We start from the raw sequence: 26,110 nt of genomic DNA on the forward strand, positions 1-26,110 counted from the left end.
TTCCATTCCACTGGAAGAAGCAACAACAGCCTCAATCCCTGTTACATCTGTCGTCCATGCCATCTTCATTGCTTCCATCTCCGGCACGTTCCAGAGGACTCCAACCAATTGGGGCAACTAGTTTTCAAAGACTATCTGACGAATCCCAGCTGACCAGTTTCCTCTTTGTTTCTAAAACTGTCAGAAGTCTTGTTTGAATTTTCCATTTGAAGAAGGAACCATCTACTACTCCAAGCTCCTGATCTTCCAAACTTAAATATTCCTGTAGAAGATCCTTGATGAAAATGCAGACTTTTAGGGTTCCTCTGTTACCAACCTTGTTTGCTCTATGCTGGATTTTGTTGCTTGTTATTCACGTTGACTCCGTTGGTGCTGAAAGGTCCAACCAGAAAACCAGGAGCATCCATATGAAGGAAAACAGTGATGTTAGTTCAAAAAGAGAAGAAATACAGGATGTATTTTCAGAAGACACTCAGATGGACGAGCCTGATGCAGAAGACAAAGACAAACCAAAGGACAAAAAGACCCCTGAAGAGTTATTAGAGGGTAAGCAGTATTTGCAACGTGTTCAGCATTTAGTTGAGGAGCAGAATGAAACATTTTGGCTCATTTTTTTAGAGGTTCTCTTGATTTCCAGTACAAAAATATCCCATTGATTTGGGATTCCCATTCACTTGTGTAGCAATATTGTGTAAACTATTAAAAACATAGGTCACCCAAAAATAACATTCTGTAGTCGTTTAGGCAGAATCGTTTAGATTGCCTCCGTCACCATTCACTTTCGTTGCATCTTTTATCCATACAATGAAAGTGAATGGTGACTGAGGCTATTTGTGTTCTATGGAAGAAAGATGGTCAAATGGGTTTGGAACAACATGAAGTTGAGTGAATAATGACAATCTTCATTTTAAAGTCTAAAACTGTTAACCCTTACTGTAGTTTATCTGGTAAATAACTGTAAAATGGACATTATATTCCTATAATGCTCTAGCATAAGAAAATATTATTTATGACTGTTATCTTTAAAATGCGTCATTATGTATCAATCCTAAAGTAGACAACCTTTTCATATTTATACGCTATTTTAAGTACATTTCACAGGTAAATAAAATAAATAAAGTACATTTACTGAACTTTTTAAACTTGTGTTTATAAGGAAAGTTCAAATGTGAAAATAATCACTTTTACTAAGTACCATGTACATGATATTTCTAAGTAAAAGTTACTGTATTAACTGAAATGTTTAAGTAACGTTTATTCACTCACTTTAATCAACATTATTTGATTTTACTTAATTTTATACAGTTAATATATACTTAGAAAAACTGTGAAAACCTGCAAAATAAAAATTAATCATATCTTACGTGAATCTTAATGTGAATATCTTAAGTGTGAAAATGTTACAGTAAGTAACATCACTCATTAATTACAGTAAATTCCTTTTTATCTAAAAATGCCAGTTGAAAACTAAGGAGCAACCACTAACTAAACCAAATTACTGTAATTATATATATACGTAGATGTAGAACCCACAATGTCTTTTTCGGAGGAGTGAGAGCTTTGATAATTATTTGCGTTAACATGCAAGGCAGACTCTGTCTTATCTTGGATATTTAAATAATACATAAAAAGAATAATAACAAATAAAAACGTATTGGATCATTTCAGCAAATTACTGGTCAATTAATATATTTACTGTAAAACAACTCAGTCACCAATTACAGTAATCAGTACTACTGTACATAGCAATTGCAGTAGCATATACTTTAATCAGGTTTTGCAGTAACTATAGCAACAGCATCACCAGTATGTCACTGTGAAACAGCATAAGGTCTAACAGTGTTGTTTACAGAGTTAAGTTTATTTTTGTACCCCACTGGCAAATGCATTTGTCTTGTTTTACATTTTCAAAATACACATTGTTTCAGAGCAGCTATACAGATAATGATATTGTAATGTCCGTAAAGTATTAAATGTCAAAGTTCCTGCAGTCAACAGCTTCATCAAAAACAACTTAATTTAAAAACATGCCTCAATGTTTTTGTATTTAAGCCCCTAGTGAGCAAACTAAAGGCGACTGCATAAATGTAACAAAAATTCAATATATTATCTCAAGTGAGACAAAAAATGTTATTAAGAAAATAATTTTTGCAGTGCTGGCTTTATACAATGACTCTGTTTGGAAAGGAAGGTTTTCTCAGCTGCGTTTCATCAGAATAACAGAAGTCTTTTTTGAGGTTCTGCAACATTTTAAGCGAAACCACGACTGGCCAGTCCAATTGCATGCTTTCTACTGCTGTTGTTTGTTTTCTTTCAATCCACAATGTGAAAATTAAATTACAGTTGTGGAGCAGAAAACTGTTAAATGAGAATCACAGATGGTCTCTGAAAACATCATGGGTCATGAAAACAAATACATTCCACCATCCTCTCCGTTCTATCACCTTCTCTCTCTGTTTTGCTGTGTGGTTTGGGAAACACAGACAGGAAGAGAGACAGACCTGACATTTGGTTTGCATTGAAACAGTCACAGTTATCTGATGTGAAGTCGTTTGAAAGTGCCATGTGTATGGCGGGTCTCCTTCTCCAGTGGCTGTGGCCTTTAAAATGATAGACGGAAAGATGTCTGACAGGAACTGTGAGGTTTTGGAGAGGTTTCAAGATGCAAGTTTGAGTAGTAATTTATTTGAGGTATTTTGGGAGAGATAGAACAAGAGATTATCATAATGTTTCTATGGACTGGATTAAACTAATGGTATCTCATGTGTTCCTATACTTCTGTCACAGTAATTTATGACTGATGATAAGCTTTTAAAACGTACATTTTAAACGTTTAATTTGTCAATTAAGTGTTGATGTCATCTACGGCAATGCACTACTAAAAGTTGACAAAATGAAACTTCAGTATATAGACTGCAACTTTTAACACTGAAAATGTTAAGTATTTTTCTTCCAGGACATCGGTCCAAAATGATTGATAACTCATCTTGCACTACACAGATTTTGTCTAAATGCTCTCTAGAATGAGAATGCCCTTCTCCCTTTCTGTTTCACTGACGCTGAAACTTTTACTTACCTGAAATACATTTTTATTTGCTTTTTCCAAGCAGTAATGTTTCTTTTAAGTGCCAACTTTTTCTCAGATGTTTCTTCTAAAACATTCTCAACATGACTCAAATAAGTCAATATGTTGGTTTAAATTAATTCAGTTGTGAACACTGGTTCCACACAATGAAAATAAGTTTCCTTAATATGAAATTAAAATGTAGGCTCCACTCAAATGCTTTGTGTTGTTGGAGAGATACACAGATGTAAGCTTCTATAGTAATTCACATCAGATGAGATGTTTTGGACGAGAGAGATAACTTTCACTCTAGCGAGAGATTATATTTATGTTACTAAAGTCTGGATTTAATCTGATAGTATTTCATGGGCTCCTTCTACTGTCACAGTAGTTTGAGTAGTTTCTGACGACTGTAAAATCTTTAAAACTTTATGAAGGCTCTCTTTGATGTGTTAAATGTGAACAAATCAGTTTGAGATCTAAAATGTCTTAAACTGTCCTCAGCTTTGCAGTCTGCATTTAAAATCCAGAGATCTCAATATGAACTCAGACATGAATCCCTTGAGTCTTGTGAGCTATGAAAATGCAACCTATCAGCAATAACTTTTTTTCTCTGGAGATAATTGACAGGTTTGTGGCAAAGTACTATGTTTTAAAATAACTACAAATGACAAGTGTGACTGTGTTCTCATGTTTCCAAAATGAAGCTGAAGCTTTGAACCTTTCAGTCATCAAGAGTGTTCCTCAGCTGGATTAATGCTGCTGTTCTTCCATGGACTTTGGACAGTAGGTTACCTGTGAGCTGAAGGGAGACAAAACACATCTGTTTCATCTTAAAACTAAACTTGAATTTCCGTAGTATATGAGTTACTGTTCTCTTAATTACTGTGAAGCTAAAATAATTTTACAACTCTGTCTTGCTAGCCAAAGCAAAGAAGGCGTCTGAGAAGGCAGCCAAAGCCAAGAAACCTAAACCCACCAAAAAGCCGAAACCAACAAAGAAACCCAAACCACCAAAGCCCACCAAGAAACCAAAGCCTCCAAAACCCACCAAAAAGCCAAAGGCACCAAAGGCCACCACAACACCAAAGACCAGAGAAACCACAACAACCAGAAAGACAACAATGGAGGAAGAGGAGGAGAAAATCCTGTTAGAATTGGGATGGGACATGCGTATGTACAGTATATAAACTTCCAGTGTATTTATATTTTGAAGTAAATGTTCATGAGCTTATGTCCTTAAAAAATAAATTTCAATATAATTTTTTTTCCCCTTTAGTATTTCCAACAGTGTCACCAAAAAAGACAGAAATCAAGAAGCCCATTGAGCCAGATCATGGTATGACAACAAACAGTATTTTCACCACAAAATAGTCAACATTAGTATGATGTTTAAAGAGTAATCTAGTTTAAACAACCACTCAGAACATTTACATTATATTACATTTATTCATTGGTAGACGCTTGTATCCAAAGCGACTTACAAAAGAGGAATAATACAACATGAGCAATTCATCTAAAGGAGACAGTAGTCTGAAAAGTGCTGCATTACAAAGTTTGAATTGTGTCCATAAAATAGGCTACTATCCAAGACAGATTAGAGTGCAACTTTAGAGTGCAACTCAAGATTAATGAATAATTTTTGTTTTATATTAGTCTATTATTATTATGAATACCAAGTAATGCCTTGCAACACCACAGAACACGTTAGCAACCACCTAGCAATGCCCACCGATCACATTAGGAACCAATTAGCAATGCCTAATGCTGCCTTAATGTGCTATCGGAATTATCCTACTTCCCACTTCTGAAGTGGTAATTACGAGTACGTCGTGTTCACGTGCTATGTTGTCGGAAAGAACGGGAAACATGGACGACGCCAGGTTCATTCATGCATATTTCTTGAGAAACTTTTATTTTGACACCATAATATATATCATTCAGTAAGCTTGCTGACAATAATGGAATTTTGGTCAAATTCAAGCTATTTTCACAGTGTAAAAATGTACAACATGCATAGAATGGTTGCTTAAATGAATATGACCAAAATGGTAAGTGCTAACAATTAACTGAAAAAAGGAATAAAATCTGTTATTCACTACAGAAAACGTATAGTCTCCTCAGCCATGTTGAAAGTTTATGACATCTCGGCAACTTGGGTATCGTCTAGAATTCCGAGTTGCTCACTTGAACTTCCGACTTCGCTGGGTCATTCATGTGCTCGGAACTCGTAATTATGATATTTCCGAGTCCACTGGAAGGGCACAATAGAACACATTAGCAACCGCCAAGCAATACATAGCAACACCACAGAACACGTTAGCAACCACCTTGCAGTGCCTAGCAACACCACAGAACACATTATAAACCACCTAGCAATCCCTAATGCCATAGTTAGCAACCACCTAGTAACACCACAGAACAAATATGCAACCACCTAGAAATGTCTAGTAACACCTTAAACACATTAGCAACCCCAGCAATGCCTAGCAACGCCATAAAACACTTTAGCAACCTACTAGAAATGCCTAGTAACACCACAGAACATGTTAGCAACCAGCTAGCAACGCTTAGCAATGCCATCGAACACGTTAGCAACAAGCTGGCAATTCCTAGCAATGCCATAGCACATGTTAGCAACCAGCTTGCAATACCTAGCAATGCCGAACACATTAGCAACAAGCTGGCAATGCCATAGCACACATTAGCAACCAGCTAGCAACAACTAGTAATGCCACAGAACACGTTAGCAACAAGCTGGCAATTCCTAGCAATGCCATAGCACATGTTATCAACCAGCTTGCAATACTTAGCAATGCCGAACACATTAGCAACAAGCTGGCAATGCCTTGCAATGCCATAGAACATGTTAGCAACCAGCTAGCAACAACTAGCAATGCCATAGCACACATTAGCAACCAGCTAGCAACGCCTAATAATGCCATAGAACACGTTAGCAACAAGCTGGGAATGCCTAGCAATGACATAGCACACATTAGCAACCTGCTAGCAATACCTAACAATGCAGAACATATTAGCAACAAGCTGGCAATGCCTAGTAATGCCATAGAACACATTAACAACCAGGTAGCAACACCTAGTAATGCCATAGCACACATTAGCAACCAGCTAGCAATGTAATGCCATAGGACACATTAGCAACCAGCTAGCAACGCCTAGTAATGCCATAGAACATGTTAGCAACAAGCTGGCAATACCTGACAATGCCATAGCACACGTTAGCAACCAGCTTGCAACACCTAGCAACACATTAGCATCAAGCTGGCAATGCCTTGCAATGCCATAGAACACGTTAGTAACAAGCTGGCAATGCCATGGTAGCACACGTTAACAACCAGCTTGCAACCCCTAGCAATGCCACAGAACATGTTAGCAACCAGCTAGCAATGCCTAGTAATGCCATAGAACATGTTAGCAACAAGCTGCCAATGCCTAGTAGTGCCATAGCACATGTTAGCAACCAGACTGCAATGCCTAGCAATGCCATAGCACATGTTAGCAGCCAGATTGCAATGCCTAGCAATGCCATAAAACATGTTAGCAACAAGCTGGCAATGCCTAGCAATGCCATAGCACATGTTAGCAACCGCCTAGCCATGCCTAGTAACAACATAAGACGTTAGCAATAAGCTAGCAATACATAGCAATGCCATAGAACACTTTAGCAACCACATTTTAATGCTTAGCAACACCATAGAACACATTAGCAACCACAAAGAAACCACTCAGAATAGCTTAAAAACACACAAATATTGGGAAAGTTGGCAACATGTGGTGGTGAGTTTTGCATGGTCAAACATCACATACATTTTGATCAGAAAATGTACTTATCTATTTATTTTATTTATGTTTATTATTAATGTACTAGTGTTGCAGAAATTACACACTTCACCTTTATTTACATTTGGTCTTGATTAGATGTAAAATCTCAGCTGCATTGTGGAATTTACTGGAACCCAAATCAGCAACATTGCTGTTTCATGCAGAACACGTAGGAGGTGGTTTTGCCACCAAAATACACCTTCTTATGAATGAATCTTTCTCTTTAGTTTTTTCTCTCTTCTAACTGTAATTTCAGGAAATGTCCACAGCAAGAAAGAGGCCACAAGACCACCTATTATCAAAGAGCTTGACCCGGATTACTGGGATGCAAGATGTACGTTTGAAGCATCATACTTTACAATCAGATTCTTTTGTCACAGCAAGGGAACATTCTTAAAATACCACAAACAATAAACCATTTTATTACCTGATAGATGAAGTTCCAGAACCGGACCTCATACCGAATGTTAAGGAGCCCTCCAATACAGATGACCCAAGTATATACTTACCCATCCCAGGTAATCAAGAGTTGATACTAATCAGTGTGTCTTTAAGAAAATTAGGCTTGTTACAAAATCAGCACTCACTTTAATTTATTTATTAGGGGTGGTTCCTAAAACAAGTGTAATGGTGGCCAGCTGATAGATAGCTGTGCAATGTGTATAAACCTCACTCCCCTGACCTCAAAAGGTGCACTAGCGACTGACGCTAGAGGCTGTAGCCTTTAGCCTCCTTGTTAGTGCACCCGCCTCCCCTGCCAGAGATGCCGGTTCGAGTCCCGTACAGAGCGGGTAGAACAGGAGCGTAATAATGGTGCCGTGACCCGGATGGGAGTGAGGTTAAGGGGGGTGAGTGTAACAGTGGCCAGGTGATAGATAGCTGTGCAATGTGTATAAACCTCACTCCCCTGACCTCAAGAGGTGCACTAGCGACTGATGTTAGAGGCTGTAGCCTTTAGCCTCCTTGTTAGCGCACCAGCCTCCCATGCCAGAGACGCCAGTTCGAGTCCCATACGGACTGGGTAGAACAAGAGCGTAACACAAGCATAGCTATCAGTGTTGCTCATACTGTAGGTTAGGGATTTTAACAAACCCCTAATCCGAAGTATTAAACTTTAATACTTTAATTCCCTCAAAATTAAACTTCTTTTTAACTCTCTTCTTTTCTTCTAGAGGAAACCTCCATTTCCCCTCGAACAGTTGCACCCTGGTATGAGGAATATGATTATTCAGATTGTACGTTTGTACCATTTAAATCTTCTATATTCAGCATATATCGATACATAGTTATTCAAAAAGCTTGAAGATACTGTATCTATCATAATGTTTGAATGTGTATCATTCTTTCCGCATCTTTTATAAGACATTAATTACTCTCTTTAAAATCTTAAATTAGTGGCTGCAAAGAAGTTGGAGGAAGAGCTGGAAAAAGCAAGAAAGGCCAAAGAGGAGAAGGGTTTGTAAATCAAATTAATATTTATTAAAATTAATAGAAGAGAGTGTTAAACTGCTTTTATTACTCATGTATTTTGACTGGCTTCTTGGGTGGTCTGCCTGTTAAATGAGACATGGAATGAAATATGCTTTTGTGATTTATTAATTAGACGTTAGCTGTGCTTTTGGGAATTTTCTTGTGCTTTTTTTTTATGTTACCATGACAGCTAAACTCGTAAGAGTGTTATATAAACATAAACCATTAAAAGATGAAAAATGATGAAATAGCAAAATAAATCAAAAGATCCAACACCATGAAAATCATGTAGAAGTTATAATTTGACTTTTCAACACATTGAAATATTAAGGTTTACCTTCCTTATTTAATAGATTCACCATGACATTGAGTTAGAATCAACAAAGATGACTTGTTTGAATTCGGTTTCTTCATTCCTTAAAACAGCGGAAAAACTCCGGAAGATTTGGGAAGAGGAGGAAGAGGAGAGGAGACAGCAAACAGCTCTTCATGTAGAGCCAAAGAGTGAGTGTTTCGGGAAAACAGCCACAAATCACATTATAATTACAGCAGAAAAAGCACACAGCCTCTTATATAACTAGATTTGTAAATGGGTGTTTCTTCATGTCCCATGGTTGCATGGGTTTTTCTGCCCAAGAATTTAAATTTTTAAATATATTAAAAGAAAAATACACCATAAAAATATATTTTACTACATTTTAAAACTATGATGTAAACAAAGAGTGAAAAAAATATAAACAGTAGCTATTGCATGAAAATACGAGTGTTCCTCAATTGTGGCATAATTTCCACCATGGCCAACAATTTTGCCACTAATAACGTTTTATCGAAAGGTAGTGTACTTGTTCAAAATGTTATTAAACACAGTACATAATTTGAGATGTGGTGGAAATGACATTTGTGGTGCAAAGAAAAGGCCAAATGCATTGTTAGGAACCTCAGATAAATTGCATAGAACTGGTTTTCCGTGAGTCTAAACTGAAAGCAGCAAATCTCAGCACCGACATGCTCTTCCCCCACAGTGATTTTGTTTTCCAACAGAAAACTGGCCTACAGTGAGTTTTTGGACTCAACATTAAGACTGAACACTCAGGCCAGAGCTCATGTTGGCTTGAGTTGCAGCCTTTGTTCAGCACAAATGTCTTTCCTCTATAAAGAGGCCAGTCTGCTTCTAAGGGCTCTTTGAAGATTTCAGACTCTGAACAAAATGGAAATGACTGGAGTAAGAATGACACAGTATTTCATGTCTTTCAGAGTGTCCTCCGCTTGGCATGGAGTCCCATCGAGTAGAAGATGATCAGATCTTGGCGTCTTCTATGTCTCATCATGGATATTCTGCTCTTAGAGGACGCCTGAACATGCAGGTAGGTAGATGCACAATCAAATCCACACTTCAAGAACTTTAGTTTCCGCTGACTACCACACCTGGAGTCGTGAGTTCGAACCCAGGGCGTGCGGAGTGACTCCAGTCAGGCTTCCTAAGCAACCAAATTGGCCCGGTTGTTAGGGAGGATAGAATCACATGGGGTAACCTCCTCGTGGTCACTATAATGTGGTTCTCACTCTCGGTGGGGCGCGTGGTGAGTTGGGCGTGGATGCCACGAAGAATAGCATGAAGCCTCCACATGCACTAGGTCTCCACGGTAACGCGCTCAACAAGCCACGTGATAAGATGCGCGGATTGACGGGAATTGGGCATGTAAAAAAAAAATAACTTTAGTTTCAGAGGAATTTAAATATTATTTATTATCCCCTTTTCTCCCAATTTGGAATGCTCATTTCCCACTATATAGTAGGTCCTTGTGGTGGCACGGTTACTCACCTCAGTCCAGGTAGTGCAGGACAAGTCTCAGTTGCCTCCGCTTCTGAGACAGTCAATCCGCGCATCTTATCATGTAGCTCGTCGTGCATGACACCGCGGAGACTCACAAGATGTGGAGGCTCATGCTACTCTCCGTGATCCACGTGCAACTCACCATGCACCCCATTGAGAGCAAGAACCCCTAATCACGACTACGAGGAGGTTACACCATGTGACTCTACCCTCCCTAGCAACCAGGCCAATTTGGTTGCTTAGGAGACCTGGCTGGAATCACTCAGCACACCCTGGATTCAAACTCGCGACTCCAGGGGTGGTAGTCAGTGTCAATACTCGCTGAGCTACCCAGGCCCCCGAGGAATTGAAATATTAAGTTAGGGATAATGAACAGTTAGTCATCCATTATTGAAAATAAAGTGCGACAGGGTGATGAGGGCCCAAACGCAAAGCTATAATATTGATTTGAGTTATTTTAGAAATGATTATGTGAGAAGTAATAAAATAATTTCTTGGTGTGATACCAGACATGATATAAGCTCAGGAAACCGGTTGCGGGTAAATGGTGAAATATACAGTTTAACACTCATAATACAAAACAATTGATCGCAAATGTCACGATTGACCAACCAGAAAAACATTGCTTATTTTGTTTGAGTACCCTGACCAGCCCGACACAGCAACATTGGCTCAACCAATGGCAGGAGTTTGCGGCAGGACTATCTGTTTTTTGAGCGACCCAGGAAACCTGTTTGAAAATAGTCATTATTTTAGAAATTCTGTTTGGTGATGCTTTGGCCTATCACCATTATTTGAGATAGCCACAATTATTGTGCACTTCGAATTCCAATCACATTTTATGGCTGAAATAAGGGAATTTTAAGCGAAGAGGACTTGAACACTGCAAAAAAAATTGGCCGCAAAATGTCATGGTTCTCATATGGTCAATGCCAGTTCGAATCTGCCTTGTGTCATTGTGTTTCAGAGTAGAGGTCGACCGATAGTAGATTTTACCAATTCCAATAACTAAGGTGGTGGAAAAGGCCAATAACTGATTAATCGGCCGATAGTTTTTAAAATTGATCTATAGAATTGATAGAGGCTTTCCTTTCTATGATGGGCACAGACATAGAGTCTACAAAAGTCCAAAATTAATAAAATCCTAACAGTTTATTGTGTAACCAAAATCCCCAAAATAACCAGAAAAAATAAGATTTGATGCATAACGCAGGACTTTTAACTATAAACGAGCCTGGAATACACTTATTTATTTTGAAATGATGGAGATTTGGCTCCGTTACAATCCTCTATATTTAAGTATTTACCAAATTAAGCTTTTTATAGCCTACATTCACTAGATTTAACCTACTGGCAACTATCGGCACTGATTGATCAATAAAACCGATATATCGGTCTACCTCTATTTCAGAGTTCCGATGATGAGGAGGATGTTTATGGTGGAGCGTGGTGTGCTGATACAGAAGAGAAGGAGCACTGGTTTCAACTGGACGCCCGTCGAGAGGTCGAGTTCACTGGCGTCATCACACAGGGCAGGAACTCCGAATCAAAGTAAGAGTCGACTTGTGCGCAGAACTTGGACTTGGTGTAGAGCCAAACTTTTTCTGAAAGACAAGGAGACTAAACCTATAACAATTCCATTCTCTGTTTTATTTTCCATTCCAGTAATGACTTCGTATCGTCGTTTTTCGTGGCCTTCAGTAACGACAGTCGTGATTGGACAGTGCTGCATGACGGTTATGCTGAGTGGGTCAGTTCACATACACTTTATACTACACACAAAGGTGATGTGTGTAGTCTTCTGGATGTTAAAATACTGTCTCATCCCAGATTAATAAGCAGAGACATAAAAGTAACATAAAAATCAGCCATTCGTAGGTTGGTTCCCATGAAAAGTGTGTGAGTCAAAACATATCAACATCCTGACCAGCACCACTGACTCAACCAATAAATTATTTTTGAAATTCTAGTTGGTGATTCTAACTGCACAGAAATTACAAACTTCACCTTTAAAACAGCATTAGTATTGTAGTCAAACATTGTACAAGCAAATAATGCAATGAAATTTTGACTAATGCTGCATTCAGGTGCTGTTGGAATTATCTTCCCACTTCTGAAGTGTTAATTACGAGACCGTGACGTTGTTGGTAAGAACAGGAAGCATGGAGGACGCCAGGTTCATTCATGTATATTTCTTGTAGAACTCTTATTTTGACACTGTAATAAACATACTCAGTCAGGTTGCTGACGATAATGGAATTGTTTAATACAGGCCTGTCTCTAGCTCTAAGATGTAAGGTGGGCCATAGGACCCTCCGGATGGGCTGAACAGTTGGAGGGGTGGGTGCAGGTGTAGTTCTCAAGGTGGGCCAAGTTCATGATTGGGTGGGCCAGGCCCACCCAGTCCCCCCTGTGGAGCCGGGCCTGGTTTAATAGCAGAATTTGTGCTGACGAACTACACTTCCTATGAACCTGAAGAGAAACAATCCACCAGTCAGAGAATTGTGGCCAACAAAGTGCGCCAAAAGAGCTCTGCAGCAACCGCCCACTCTCTCATATTTGTATATAGCTGAATATTTTGCAATAAACTTAAAACCTATTGTTTATATACTCATGATCAACAACTTTAAATCAATAGTTTAATATTTTCTCCATTGTTTTTAATTTGATTACTTCATGGGATTGTAGTTCATTGCCTCATGAAAGACTTTAAGGACACAGTCTTGTACAGCATCTTAGTCTTTTTTTCTTTGCATCAAATCCAAGATTTTTTAATGTTGTGATTCACCTCGGAACTGGTTGGTTTGGTTCATGGCTCAGAACTCTTTTATGAAGGATTTTACAAAATCCCTATTAAAAAAAGTTATGGGAAAAATATCTCCGGAACAAAGACGGCTAAGAAAAAGTGGTCGGGCACTGTTGCACTCTGTAGATGAGTTAAAATCCTGGTTATCCTGTATTTCACAGCTCTTTTATGGCAATGTGGATAAGGACACTCCAGTGATGGCTGAATTCTCATTTCCTGTGGTGGCGCGTTACATCCGTATTCTCCCTCAGAGCTGGAACGGCAGTTTGTGCATGAGACTGGAGGTGCTCGGCTGCCCGTTACCAAGTAAGCACCGAACTGTCAATACTTTTCCAAGTAATCAGGCTTACAATAAGCCCAGCGGACCAAAAACAGGCAGGAAACTCCTAGACTTAATACACTATATGGCCAAAAGTTTGTGGACACCCCCTTCTAATTAACGAATTTGGTTACTCCATTAAATCCAGTAAATAAAAATCTTAATGTTTCTTTATGTAATGGCTTGGGCTTTGTGTGCTTCCAAATTTGTGGCAACTGTTTGGGGATAGCCCTTTTCTGTTCCAGCATGACAATGCCCCTGTGAACAGAGTGAGTCCATAAAGAAATGGTTTACTGTGTCTGATGTGGAAGAAATTGACTGGCCTGCTCAAAGTCCAGACCTGAACCCCACTGATCACTTTTGGGGTGAACTGGAACAGCAACTGTAAGTCAGGCCCCATCGACCAACATCAGTTCCTGACTGATAGCCTTGTGTCTGAATGAGAGCAAATCCCTGCAGCCATGTTACTACATACAGTATAGTGGAAAGCCTTCCCAAAAGAGTGGAATGCTGTTATTACAGCAAAGGGAGAAATTGATGCCTAAGGTTTTGAAATCAAATGTTCATCAAGCACATATGGTGTCCACAAACCTTTGGCCATATAGTGTATTATAGAGATTTGGTAATGGGCTTTTTGACTTCGGCCTGTAGTAACCTTCTTGCAACTGCAATGCAATGCAATAACAACCGCTTAGAGCACCTTAGCAAAATAATAGTCCTGGCAAAATTGTGGCAGTGTGTTGCATGGACAATCACATCATTTTGTGCAGAAAATGTTAAAGTCATAATCATATTTTTATCACAAAAGTCTAATTGTACATTTCAACAGCTAGTTATCTGACAGAGAACGATGTTCCGCCTACTGATGACCTCGATTACAGACATCACAACTACAAAGAGATGCGTCAGGTGAGACTGTTACAGCACACGGGTATTCTAAAGATTGTTACGGTTAAAGCTGAGATTCAGATGCACATCAGAACATGCAGAGTGAGAAGTTTGGACTTTCATTTGTGACTATTCGGTGGTCTGGTTGTCTTTTGCGTTCTGTTTCTCTTAGTATGTTCCTTTGTGTGTATAAACAGATGATGAAGGTTATAAATGAAGAATGTCCAAACATCACCAGAATATATAACATTGGCAAAAGCTCTCAAGGGCTGAAGATGTACGCCATGGAGATCTCCGATAACCCTGGAGAACACGAGACAGGTACCTTCAAATTTTCTAATTTTACACAGATATACATATCAGCCAGGACAATTTAATATATTATATTATTGAACTATTATCAACATCAGCCAATAACCGTTCCTGCTTGGTTGTGTGGAGGTGTGGAGTCTGAAATCGACTGACAGCCTTGTTAATACATAACATATTAATACAGTAAATATAAAAAAGTTTCTATTCGGACGGGACTAGTTTTCTAAACGACATTTGAGTTACAATTATTATCAAACGACGTCTGTGATTTCATGTACTGATTCGGACGGGACTAAGATCTCCGTGTTGGTGAGAGTGTCTGATTTCTATAAGTGGACATTACAGAAGATTGAATACATTAATTTAGGTGTTAAAATTAACGTATCTTTTATATTTTAAAAAGCCTATGAAAATAAACTTCACAAGAGTTTATAGAAGTGGCTGCTTATAATAAACCCACTGAAATAAACAAGACTTATCAGTGAATTATATAATATAACATTATGTAATTGATCTGAGAAATCAAGATGAGTATCTTGCCTGACGCTGATTTTACAGTACCCAGTCTGAGCAATTTTCGTGGTTTGGCTCTCCTTGTTGATTTTATTTTCTTATTTTTTCATCGGGTGGCAAAAAATCTACATCCATACTGAAAGGCACGCTGCAGGCAGAAGATCAGCACACTTAAGTACGATCTTAATGGTAGTTCATGCAGGTCAAGTACATGAGGAGATGCGTTGTGAAAATTCAGTATCATCAATCACAGACATCAAAAAACATCCAGTGAGCGGCAGTTCTTGTTGATGAGAGAGGTCAACGTAGAATGGTCAGACTGGTTCGAGCTGACAGAAAGGTTGCGGTAACTCAGATAACCGCTCTGTAGAATTGTAGCGAGCAGAAGAGCATCTCAGAATGCACAACATGTCAAATCTTGATGCTTGAACGTGATTCCTGTTCTTGGCTGACAAAATTGGAACCCGACGTGGTCTTCTGCTGTTGTAGCCCATCTACCTCAAGGTTCGACATGTTGTGCATTCGGAGATGCTGTTCTGCTCACTACAATTGTACAGAGTGATTATCTGAGTTACGGTAGACTTTCTGTCAGTTCAAACCAGTCTGGCCATTCTCTGTTGACCTCTTTCATCAACAAGGTGTTTCCGTCCACAGAACTGACACTCACTCGATGTTTTTGGCACCATTCTGAGTAAATTCTAGAGACTGTTGAGTGTGAAAATCCCAGGAGATCAACAGTTACAGAAATACTCAAACCAGCCCATCTGGCACCAACAATCATGCCATGGTCAAAATCAATGAGATCAAATTTTTTCCCCATTCTGATGGTTGATGTGAACATTAACTGAAGCTCCTGCATGATTTTATACACTGCACTGCTGCCACACGATTGGATGATTAGATAATCGCATGAATAAGTAGGTATACAGGTGTTCCTAATAAAGTGGTCGTGAGTGAAATTTTTTTTTGAAAAATATAATTCTGATAATTAAGATGCATTACATTATTGTGGCACACAAGTAAAGTAAAAATTTACTTTAGAATCCAATATTTTGTTTATTCCCAAATTATTGAACATAAGTCAGTTATTGTCCTACAGTTCACACCAATCCATTTTGCAATTAAATTCTTCAATCTGTCCGAGATAGATTTATTTGAAGGGCTTGACTTAGGACAAATGCATCAGATGGACACTTTTGGAGCATCTCACTTTGGTTGCGTTGCATCATAAATATACATGTGTCGAGGAGGAGGGCGTGATCCGGCCATGAGGCTGCACGGCTGGCGCTGAATCAGCTGATCAGTGGGAGAGCAAGATAAAGGGGAGACAGGGATGCCAGTTCGAGAGAGAGAGAGAGACGCATGTGGCCGTGTTGTGTGTGTCCTTATGTTCTATGTTGGTTTAAGTTTATTTTTACCATTAAAGTTTATGTTGACTGTTCAGCCGGTTCCTGCCTCCTCCTTGCCCATCCTTATACTGTTACAGTGGTGCCGAAACCTGGGAGGGAGGAGGGATGCGCTGTCGCGGAGTCCATTCTGCTGCCATCCGTCAGAGGAACAGTTGCGGCTGTCTGCCTGGGGACGGAGGGGTCGCTGCCAGCCGCTGAGAGCCGGAGAAGGAGCGAGCTGGCGTCCGCCGGAGGGCAGAGGAGCGGTTGAGGACCAGGCGACAGTGCGTCCGGGAGCCCTCTCCTCTCTCTCTCTCTCTCAGTGTCTCTGCTCGCCCTTTCCCTCTCCCCACGCCTCCCCTCATCTCTCCCCCAGGTTCACCGGAGGCAGGGTGGACCACCGGCTGATAGAACGGCCCGGAAGGGCAGTGTTTCCCCTCCAGAGATTGGGGGTGAGGGGGAGTTAGTCAGACCGGTGGCGCCCCGGCCTGAATCGGGCAGGGGAGGAGAGTGACGAGGAAGAGTGCGTGGCCTTTGTTCCTGTGAGGCAGCAGATGTTCTAACTCCGCCCCCACCCTAATCCTAACCATATGGAGCCTGTAAGGCTGGGTAGCTTGCCAGGAACAACGCATGGCACCTTTCACCCATCGCATGTGGTTTGTTCTTTGTGTAATATGCGTGTTACCTAAACAGCTGGAGTTTCGCTTACTGCCCTCTGGAGAAAACAGGTGGCACTTCAAGCTTGAATTGCTCCGATAGTAAGAAAAGTCCTTATTACTTTCCGAGCACATGATTAATTGCGTAAAAAAATGTTAACGTGTTATTTTTTATATAATTAATTGCACTGAATTAGTGCATTAAATCAACAGCCCTATATATATATATATATATATATATATATATATATATATATATATATATTAGGGATGTGCGGAATGACTAATTTCACTGACGCTTAAATGAAAATTTTGGAGTCAACTAGTCTAAAAAGAAAACAACTTTCAGAAAACAGTAAAAAAAATTGTGTTTATGCGACCCATTTAAAATACTTGTTGTATTCCAAATCCGACGCTAAATTCCTCTGAAAAGGAGCATTTATCTGCGACGTCCTCGCCTTACATTATGATCACTGTACAATAAATATAGAACATGACATGCATTTACTGAATCAGTGTTAGAGAGTACAGGCATATTTATTGAAAACAATTAAATGAATAGTGCAGGAATAATAGCCTGTTCTAAACAGAATTCACCAAGTAAAAATTTACAAAAAAAAATTGTAAAAAAACAAATGAGAAAAAAGGTGCTGAAAAGTTGCATGTATTTCACGATGTGCAGTCGTGCATTAGACACTGATCTAATATGACAGCTGTTCAGTAAAGTACATTAACCAATAACAGCTATGATGTAAAAAATAAAATAAAAATAGCTATAGAATAGGCCTGAGATGTAGCCTACAATAAACCTAATGTATTCTAAACATGACGTGAGACACAGAATAAAATATAGTTTAATCCGTTAAGCAGTCGGCACCTCGTTGAAAATATCCTTCTTAATCAGCAGATTGAAAAAAGGCATTCCTTGCCCAAAACAGTCATTTTTTAGACTACTTACTTGAAAGCATTCATTTTATGATGAGCAAAATTAACACGTCAACATGGTCCGGACTTGTGAAGACGGGACTTGACTCACCTGAGGCGACAATCCTGCACTTAAAAAAGTCCGCTCAGCAGAATAATAACTTACAAACATGCACAGATTTAAAGAAGACTCAAATGTGAAAACATCCAAAGCCTTCCGCTTCCTGCACCACCACCAAAGTGATTTCATTGCTACTTTGCTGAGTTTGCTTGTGTAGCGAGAGGACATTTTCCTGCGCACGACGCGAGTGAGAGAGCAGCCTGTTCTTTATTTGTGAGTCGCTTTGGAAAGAAACGTGCTAAATGATTAAATGAAAATGTAAATGTCACCGACCATCCCTAACTCCAGGTGTTGACATTAGTCATTGAAAAAGCCATATCAGTCAACTGCTAGTTTGCTCCCTTTCTAAAAACATTCAAATTTCCTTTTTGTCTCATTTAGTATCCATTGATTACTTCTCACTTTTATCACAGGTGAGCCAGAATTCCGTTACACCGCCGGGCTTCATGGGAATGAGGTGCTGGGTCGAGAACTTCTGCTCCTGCTCATGCAGTTCCTGTGTAAGGAATACAACGACGACAATCCGCGAGTGCGCCATCTTGTGGAAGGAGTTCGTATACACCTAGTGCCGTCACTGAACCCTGATGCCTACGAGCTGGCCTTTGAAATGGTGTGACACTTAAAACAAATCATTCCTGCCCATTTAATTTCTAAGAAATGTACATGTTTATTGGTTGGATTGTCTCCAGGGCTCTGAAATGGGCAACTGGGCTTTGGGCCACTGGACAGAGGAGGGCTACGACATCTTTCAGAGCTTCCCAGACCTGAACAGTGTTCTGTGGGGTGCCGAGGACAGGGGATGGGTGCCACGGATCATTCCGAATCACCACATTCCCATTCCTGAGAATTTCCTTAATGGTTCTGTAAGTGAAACTGAAGAAACTGGTCTCTAATGCCTCAAGGCACATCCACGCTAATATATTTTCGTTTGGGCATTTTTGAGAAAATTTGTAGTCAAGTACTCTATCACATAAAAAAAAGAGTAATCGATTACTTGAAATTTATCATTTAAGTTCAAACTTTTGGACCTGTTTTTCTTATGAAAAATTGAGCACTATGCATAAACAATAACATGAAGATTCAAAAATTGACAAAAAAAAAAAAAAAACAATGCATTGAGTTGTAATGGCAAGGTTAAGGTAAGAAAAGTAGTTTTATTGTTGCCCACGGCAGGCAAAGGCACAAAAGAAAAATCTAATTACAATATTCAAGTAATGTTTTTACTAGTCGAATATATAAAGCTGAACGAGTACTCGATTAATCGATTACATTTGCACATCCCTATTGAATATGCATCGATTTTGCTGCACTAACGCCTCTCATCCACACTGGAATGGCGTCTTCCTACACTGAAAACAGAGACTTTCGAAAAAGAGATTTGAAACGAAAACGGATAAGTGTGGACGTGGACTTAAATTCGTACAAGATCATTCAAGTGATTTTGGTCGAATAAAATGGACACCTTGGGCAATTTTTTAATTTCTTTCTTCCTTTTTCATTTGCCAACAAACACAAAGCATTTTTAGAGCAAGTGTACAGCAAAATAAAATAAAAAAATTAATACGTTTTTTGACTGGATTTCCAGTAAAAATATCGAAAGAATTTTTTTTCAAAGTTGTTAAACTTGTTTTCAGAGAATACATACTGAATTAAGTTTATTTACCAACTCATTGGCCAATCATTTCTTATTTTATGTTTGTTTTAAGCATAAATCTAGCAAAACCACAAGCTAGCTTTATGCTCAAAGCAAGAAAAGCGATTTGCCAATAGAAAAAGAAAAATAAGCTTTCACGGGGGCCTGGGTAGCTCAGTAGTAAAGATGCTGGCTACCACCCCTGGAGTCATGAGTTCAAATCCAGGGTGTGCAGAGTGACTCCAGCCAGGTCTTCTAAGCAACCAAATTGGCCTGGTTGCTAGGGAGGGTAGAGTCATGTTGGGGTAACCTCCTCATGGTCGCTATAATGTGGTTTGTTCTCAGTGGGGTGCATGGTGAGTTGAGTGTGGATGCTGCGGTGGATGGCGTGAAGCCTCCACACGCACTATGTATCTGTGGCAACACGCTCAACAAGCCATGTGATAAGATGCACGGGTTGACCGTCTCAGACACAGAGGCAGCTGAGATTCATCCTCTGCCACCCAGATTTGAGGTGAATCACTACACCACCATGAGGACTTAAAAGCACATTGGGAATTTCACATTCCAAATTCAGAGAAAAAGAAAAATAAGCTTTCACAAAACATTCTTAAGAACAAAATTCTTCTTAACTACTATTTTTAGTATTCCCGAGAAAACTTAAGAATGTTTTCATCGCTTTTCTCAAACACATCAATATTTGTAGCTATATACCTTTTAACACATTTCTTAAGAAGATTTTCATGAACCTCAACCAATGTTTTAAGGATGTTTAAAAAGTGAGAAAGAAAAAGTTGCCCAGCAATTTCAATATTTTGGTAGCATTTGTGTGCATTCATCTCGACTAGGTTGCTGTTGAAACGAAAGCCATCATCACTTGGATGGAGAGGACGCCATTTGTTCTGGGTGCCAATCTACAGGGTGGAGAGAAGATTGTTGCGTACCCCTTCGACATGCAGCGTCCGCCACGGGCGACGGGCGCAGATGGCAGAGGAGGTCAGCCCGTGTCTGAGTATCACCAGATGAACGAGGAAACATGGGCGAGGATTCAACGACAGAATGAGGGAGCTCTCCGTGAGACAGCAGACGAAAACTTGTTCCGCTGGCTGGCCATGACGTACGCCCACAGTCACCTGACCATGACGGAGACCCACCGCGGTTCCTGTCACACTGATGACATCACAGGTGGCCAGGGCATCATCAACCGTGCCAGCTGGAAACCCGTTGTGGGCAGTACGTGATGATAAAAAGTTATACAGTAAAACTTTTGTCTTAAAGGTGAAGTATATAACTTCTGCGCTTCTAGCAGTAACCAAATGAAAAACATGATTGTTTTCAAACAGGTTTCCAAACTCCCCACCTCAAGTTTTGTTCACAATTTTGCACCGTCATTTTTCACAATTAGTCACAATTTTGTGTTTACGTAGGCATGAATGACTTCAGCTACCTGCACACAAACTGCTTTGAGATTTCTATCTTTCTTGGGTGTGACAAGTTTCCTCATGAAAGCGAGTTGGCGACAGAGTGGGAAAACAATCGAGAGGCTCTACTGGCGTTCATTGAGCAGGTTACAAAACACATGCGATCTTTTAGCATTTACATCCTTCAAAACAGCATTTAAAGAAAGAATGCACAGTAAATGACAATCAAGCATTTTTCATGTGACTTGCAGGTCCATCGTGGGATTAAAGGAGTTGTAAGAGACATTGATGGGAATCTTCTAGCAAATGCAACAGTTTCTGTGGAGGGCATCAAACATGATGTCAAAACAGGTAACAGATAAAGTCTTAATAAACAGATAGCAACCTAGTCTTATTGAATGAACGTTACGATAACTGCATTTTTGCAAACTGAGTTTTACATGCCGCGTTCTACATTTCACAGCAGTTTCCTGGAGAAACAAACACTAGAGGTGCTGCAACAACTGTGTGTTTTATACACTTTCACTCAAATCACGAGTACAATGGCTAATTATGACTATGATGACACTTATTTTGCACTATTACTCACACACTGCTATGTTATGATAATGAAACACTTTTAATGCATCATTTGAAAAATGATACATTTTAACGCTTGTATTACAGGCCCTCCTACATTTACACACTTATTCCACTTATTGTGATTATTTCATGCGGTAGCTCACCTGAACCCAAGGTTTCAAGCCAGCTAAACACATAAGCTGACATGTAAGACGAAAGTGTCATAGAAGCACAAAATTATGCGGTTGCTTCAGAAAATGTGCTTTTCAATGGTTATTTTGTTTTTGGACACTATCGGTTAGGTTTAGGTGTTGGTTTAGGGTAAGGATGTCTGTTTTGATTTTAGAACACTATTGGTTAGGCTTAGGTTAAAGTTTTAGGTGAGAGAGGTATGTTTTACAAATTAAAACCCCCATCTAACATTCAACTTATAAACCCTGTCTGATTACGACACCGTTTCACTTGCTTTTGGCGCCCCCTGCTGGACATTTCACTGGGGAACTGCAGCGTAAGGTGTTATGAAGAACGTAATTTCGTTATTACAAATATGTTGCCACACTCACGTAATTTTCATGAGATCAGGCTGACAGATAGGCTAAGTCTTAAAGGGATTGTTCATCCACAAATATATAACATTTTCTGTCTACTGTGGAGCAGCACCCAAGCAAACCAAAACAAGTGGGCTTCCCTTAACCATCCTCTCTGTCTTGTGGAAAGTCCAAAACAATTAAGTGAATCGGTTTGTTCAGACAAAAACAAACGATTCACCAAATCCTCTTATATGTAGAACTGGGTAGTCCAATTAATTTTAGTAAATTGGTTTGTTCGGACGGTTAATGTAAATCAACCAGTTCAAATAAATGATTCACCAATTCACTTGAGCTCATGAGTAGAAGTCCCTTAGTCGTCTTTTTTTAAATAAAATATTTAGTTAATTGAAGCTCTTTATTTGCTTTTGACGCAGTTAAAATAAAAGTGCTTTATTAGTTGTATTTAGTATAAATGTTTGATTTAGTATGTTTTATTTATTACGAATTTATTTGTTTAATTTAATTGTTTAATGTTACCCTAATTGAGATTTGTTGTTTTGTGCCAGAAAAATGTATAGTAAATAGGAGAATTAAATAATAGGCACTCAATAATATAATATCACTCGGGGGCCTGGGTATCTCAGCGAGTATTGACGCTGACTACCACACCTGGAGTCGTAAGTTCAAATCCAGGGCGTGCTGAGTGACTCCAGTCAGGTCTCCTAAGCAACCAAATTGGCCCGGTTGCTAGGGAGGGTAGAGTCACATGGGGTAACCTCCTCGTGGTCGCTATGATGTGTGGTTACTCACTTTCGGTGGGGCATGTGGTGAGTTGTGCGTGGATGCCATGGAGAATAGCGTGAAGCCCCAACGCGCGCTACATCTCCGCGGTAACGCGCTCAACAAGCCACGTGATTGACGGTCTCAGACGTGGAGGCAACTGAGATTTGTCCTCCGCCACCCGGATTGAGGCGAGTCACTACGCCACCACGAGGACTTAGAGCGCATTGGGAATTGGGCATTCCAAATTGGGGAGAAAAGGGGAAAAAAATTATAAATATATAATATAATATAATATCACTCAAAAAATAATTCTAAGATGTACACATTTCAATTTTATTAGAAAATTCCATCAAATTAAATTGAGTAATCTTTATCAAAATGAAAACAAATGTTTTTTTAGTTTTATTAATTTAAATTTTTTTTATTACATAATTTAATTTTATGGAATTTTGTTATAAAATTGAAATGCTAATTATAGGCAAAAATATTTTTTTGAGTGTATATTATTAAAAACATGTTCTTCCTTTAATAGGTTTAATGTAGTTAAGTCCTTTTTTTTGTTAATTGCTGCATCTTTATTGCAGTTTTGATAGCTTTGTATGAGGAATAGACTGAAATTTGACTTGTTATTCACTGAAATCTTGCCCTTCGTCGCAGCTTTCAAAACTCATTCATGCTGGTGCACATTCAAAGTTGCGTTTGCAGTACAAATGGTGTTTGCAGTCATTGACATTGAACGTAGAGCCACCAAGATTTCTGTTTCTTACATAAAGCTATTGTATGACTTCCAAAGACTTGAAATATAGTGCACGAGTTGCACTTCTATAGTCCTTTTTTGTCCTTTTTGAGCTTGACAGCTTGTGGTCACTGCATGCGTTCACTGTATGGAAAAGAGCAGTCTTCACATTCTGTAAAACTTTTCCTTTTGTGTCCCATTGATAAAAGAAAGTCATAGGGGTTTGAAACGAACCACCGGGTGAGTTAAACGATGACAGGGTGCACTATTCATTTATCCTAGCACTATACACCTGTGCTTATTATATAGAATTATTCCATGTGTACTGTGTTAACTGAACCATACTTCTTATTTATTTTGCTGAAGCTGCCAACGGCGATTACTGGCGTCTTCTGAACCCAGGCGAGTATCGCGTGACAGCGAGAGCGGACGGGTATTCATCGCAGACGCGACTTTGCATCGTGGGCTATGATGCCAGCGCGTCTTCCTGCAGCTTCACTCTAACTAAATCTAACTGGGCTCGGATCCGACAAATCATGGCACAGAGTGGGAAGAGGCCAAGAATCCCTACCAACACCACTGGCAGTTCAAACACAGGGCCCGCCACTGTCCCGCAAAATGAACGTCTGCGCCGCCTGCGACTGCTGCGTCTGCGCAAACTACGAATGGAGAAGATGAAAGGCAGTACCTCAATGAAAACTACGACTACAACCACCACTGTGCCCCCCACCACAACAATGCCAACAGAAACTACATCCTCATGGTTTGACATATGGTTTGAGGTGGACAGTACTACGACCAGTCAAGACTATAACTTTGAGTACAGAATAGATGATTACTAAAGAAATTATATTGCGTGAAATATTGTCCTTATCACAGGTTATCTTGTATTTTAGGTTTCCATAGAGCTTTAAAGGAATATTCCAGGTTCAATACAAGTTGAGCTCAATCGACAGCATTTGTGGCATAATGTTGATCACCACGAAAATTAGTTTTGACTCGTCGCTTTTTTTCTTTAAAAAAGGGAAAATCTGTATTGCAGTGAGGCACTTACAATGGAAGTCAATGGGATTGGGGCCCATTCAATTCCATTGTAAGTGTCTCACTGTAACACAGATTTTTGCTTTTTGTTTATTCAAAATGAATTTTTGTGGTAATCAATATTATGCCACAAATGCTGTCAATTGAGCTTATCTTGTACTGAACCCGGAATGTTCCTTTAAAGTGTGTAAGCTTTCAGGGTATCAAAATACAACATGCTCTCTGTGGAACAGAGTATAGAAGAAAATGTCATTGTTATTTAATTCAGTGTATCTTGTGTAAACAATCACAAAAATGGGGTATTACTATTAAAATATGGCAAAAAATGAGCCATTTCTAAATCAAATATCTGAGCTGCCCTCACATTACATGCCTGTGTTCTGATATTATGTGCTCATATTTTCAAATAAAATAAAATAAAATTTTATACAATAAATGTCAGCATTATTTAGTCTCTTGTGTAATATAAGCAGTGTTTACAAGGAATTCTGTATTTCTGTGTATATACTGTACACACACACACACACACACTCACACACACACACACACACACACACACATATATATATATATATATATACCGTATATATAAAGAAAGAGAGAGAGAGAGAGAGAGAGAGAGAGAGAGAGAGAGAGATTTATAGAAAATTTGTAATGCTATATACAGAATTGGTAAGATTTTCATGCTTCAATTTCTTATTTAATTTAGTTTCAGAAAACTGTTTTGCAAATGTGTATCTTTAGGTACAAGCTGTCATATGAACAACAAGTGTAATGGGGAGGAGAACTGATAGTGAAAAAGGACGTAAATATTGATCTATTTCTCACCCACACCTATCATTTTCTTCTGAAGACATGGATTAAACCACTGGAGCGTCGTACTTTCATGATGCCATTATATGCATTTTAGAGCTTCAAAATTTTGGTCAACATTCACTTGCATTGTATGGACCTACAGAGCTGAAATATTCTTCTAAAAACTTTGTTTGTGTTCAGCAGAAGAAAGAAAGTCATACACATTTGGGATGGCATGAGGGGGAGTAAATGATGAGAGAATTTTCATTTTTGGGTGAACTATCCCTTTAAACCACCACAATTTTCATTATCGCAATGCGAAATATATACAGTATATTTTCTTTGCTGTAATGCAAACAAATTATAATTATTTAAATTGTAGTAATTATACATCATGGTAGTATAATGTAAAACGCTTGTGAATTTATCATGGCTTTCTCATGGGTGTGAATTGGGACTTTTATTTTGCCCA

General features: G+C 39.1%; 1 protein-coding gene across 1 annotated transcript; it reads left to right on the forward strand.

Annotated features, from left to right (window-relative positions):
• Window positions 1–25,284, forward strand: LOC127433064 (inactive carboxypeptidase-like protein X2). Its single transcript, XM_051684702.1, has 20 exons — window positions 1–546; window positions 3,989–4,237; window positions 4,344–4,403; window positions 7,164–7,241; window positions 7,342–7,425; window positions 8,080–8,142; window positions 8,303–8,362; window positions 8,804–8,881; window positions 9,632–9,741; window positions 11,623–11,762; window positions 11,877–11,961; window positions 13,179–13,323; window positions 14,166–14,245; window positions 14,422–14,545; window positions 18,552–18,748; window positions 18,828–19,001; window positions 20,620–21,004; window positions 21,199–21,338; window positions 21,444–21,543; window positions 24,169–25,284. The coding sequence occupies exons 1-20, from the start codon at window positions 279–281 to the stop codon at window positions 24,642–24,644; spliced, it is 3,096 nt and encodes a 1,031-aa protein (XP_051540662.1). The 5' UTR covers window positions 1–278; the 3' UTR covers window positions 24,645–25,284.
• Window positions 25,285–26,110: the final 826 nt, after the last annotated feature.

Source organism: Myxocyprinus asiaticus, chromosome 42 (assembly GCF_019703515.2).
Source record: "Myxocyprinus asiaticus isolate MX2 ecotype Aquarium Trade chromosome 42, UBuf_Myxa_2, whole genome shotgun sequence".
In the NCBI taxonomy this organism is placed as follows: Eukaryota; Metazoa; Chordata; class Actinopteri; order Cypriniformes; family Catostomidae; genus Myxocyprinus; species Myxocyprinus asiaticus.

Coding starts and splice junctions, on each gene's coding strand:
- LOC127433064 (XM_051684702.1), top strand. CDS start 279: ATGAAAATGCAGACTTTTAGGGTTCCTCTGTTACCAACCTTGTTTGCT. Junction 4,404..7,163: donor GCCCATTGAGCCAGATCATG/GTATGACAACAA, acceptor CTGTAATTTCAG/GAAATGTCCACAGCAAGAAA. Junction 8,363..8,803: donor AAAGGCCAAAGAGGAGAAGG/GTTTGTAAATCA, acceptor TCCTTAAAACAG/CGGAAAAACTCCGGAAGATT.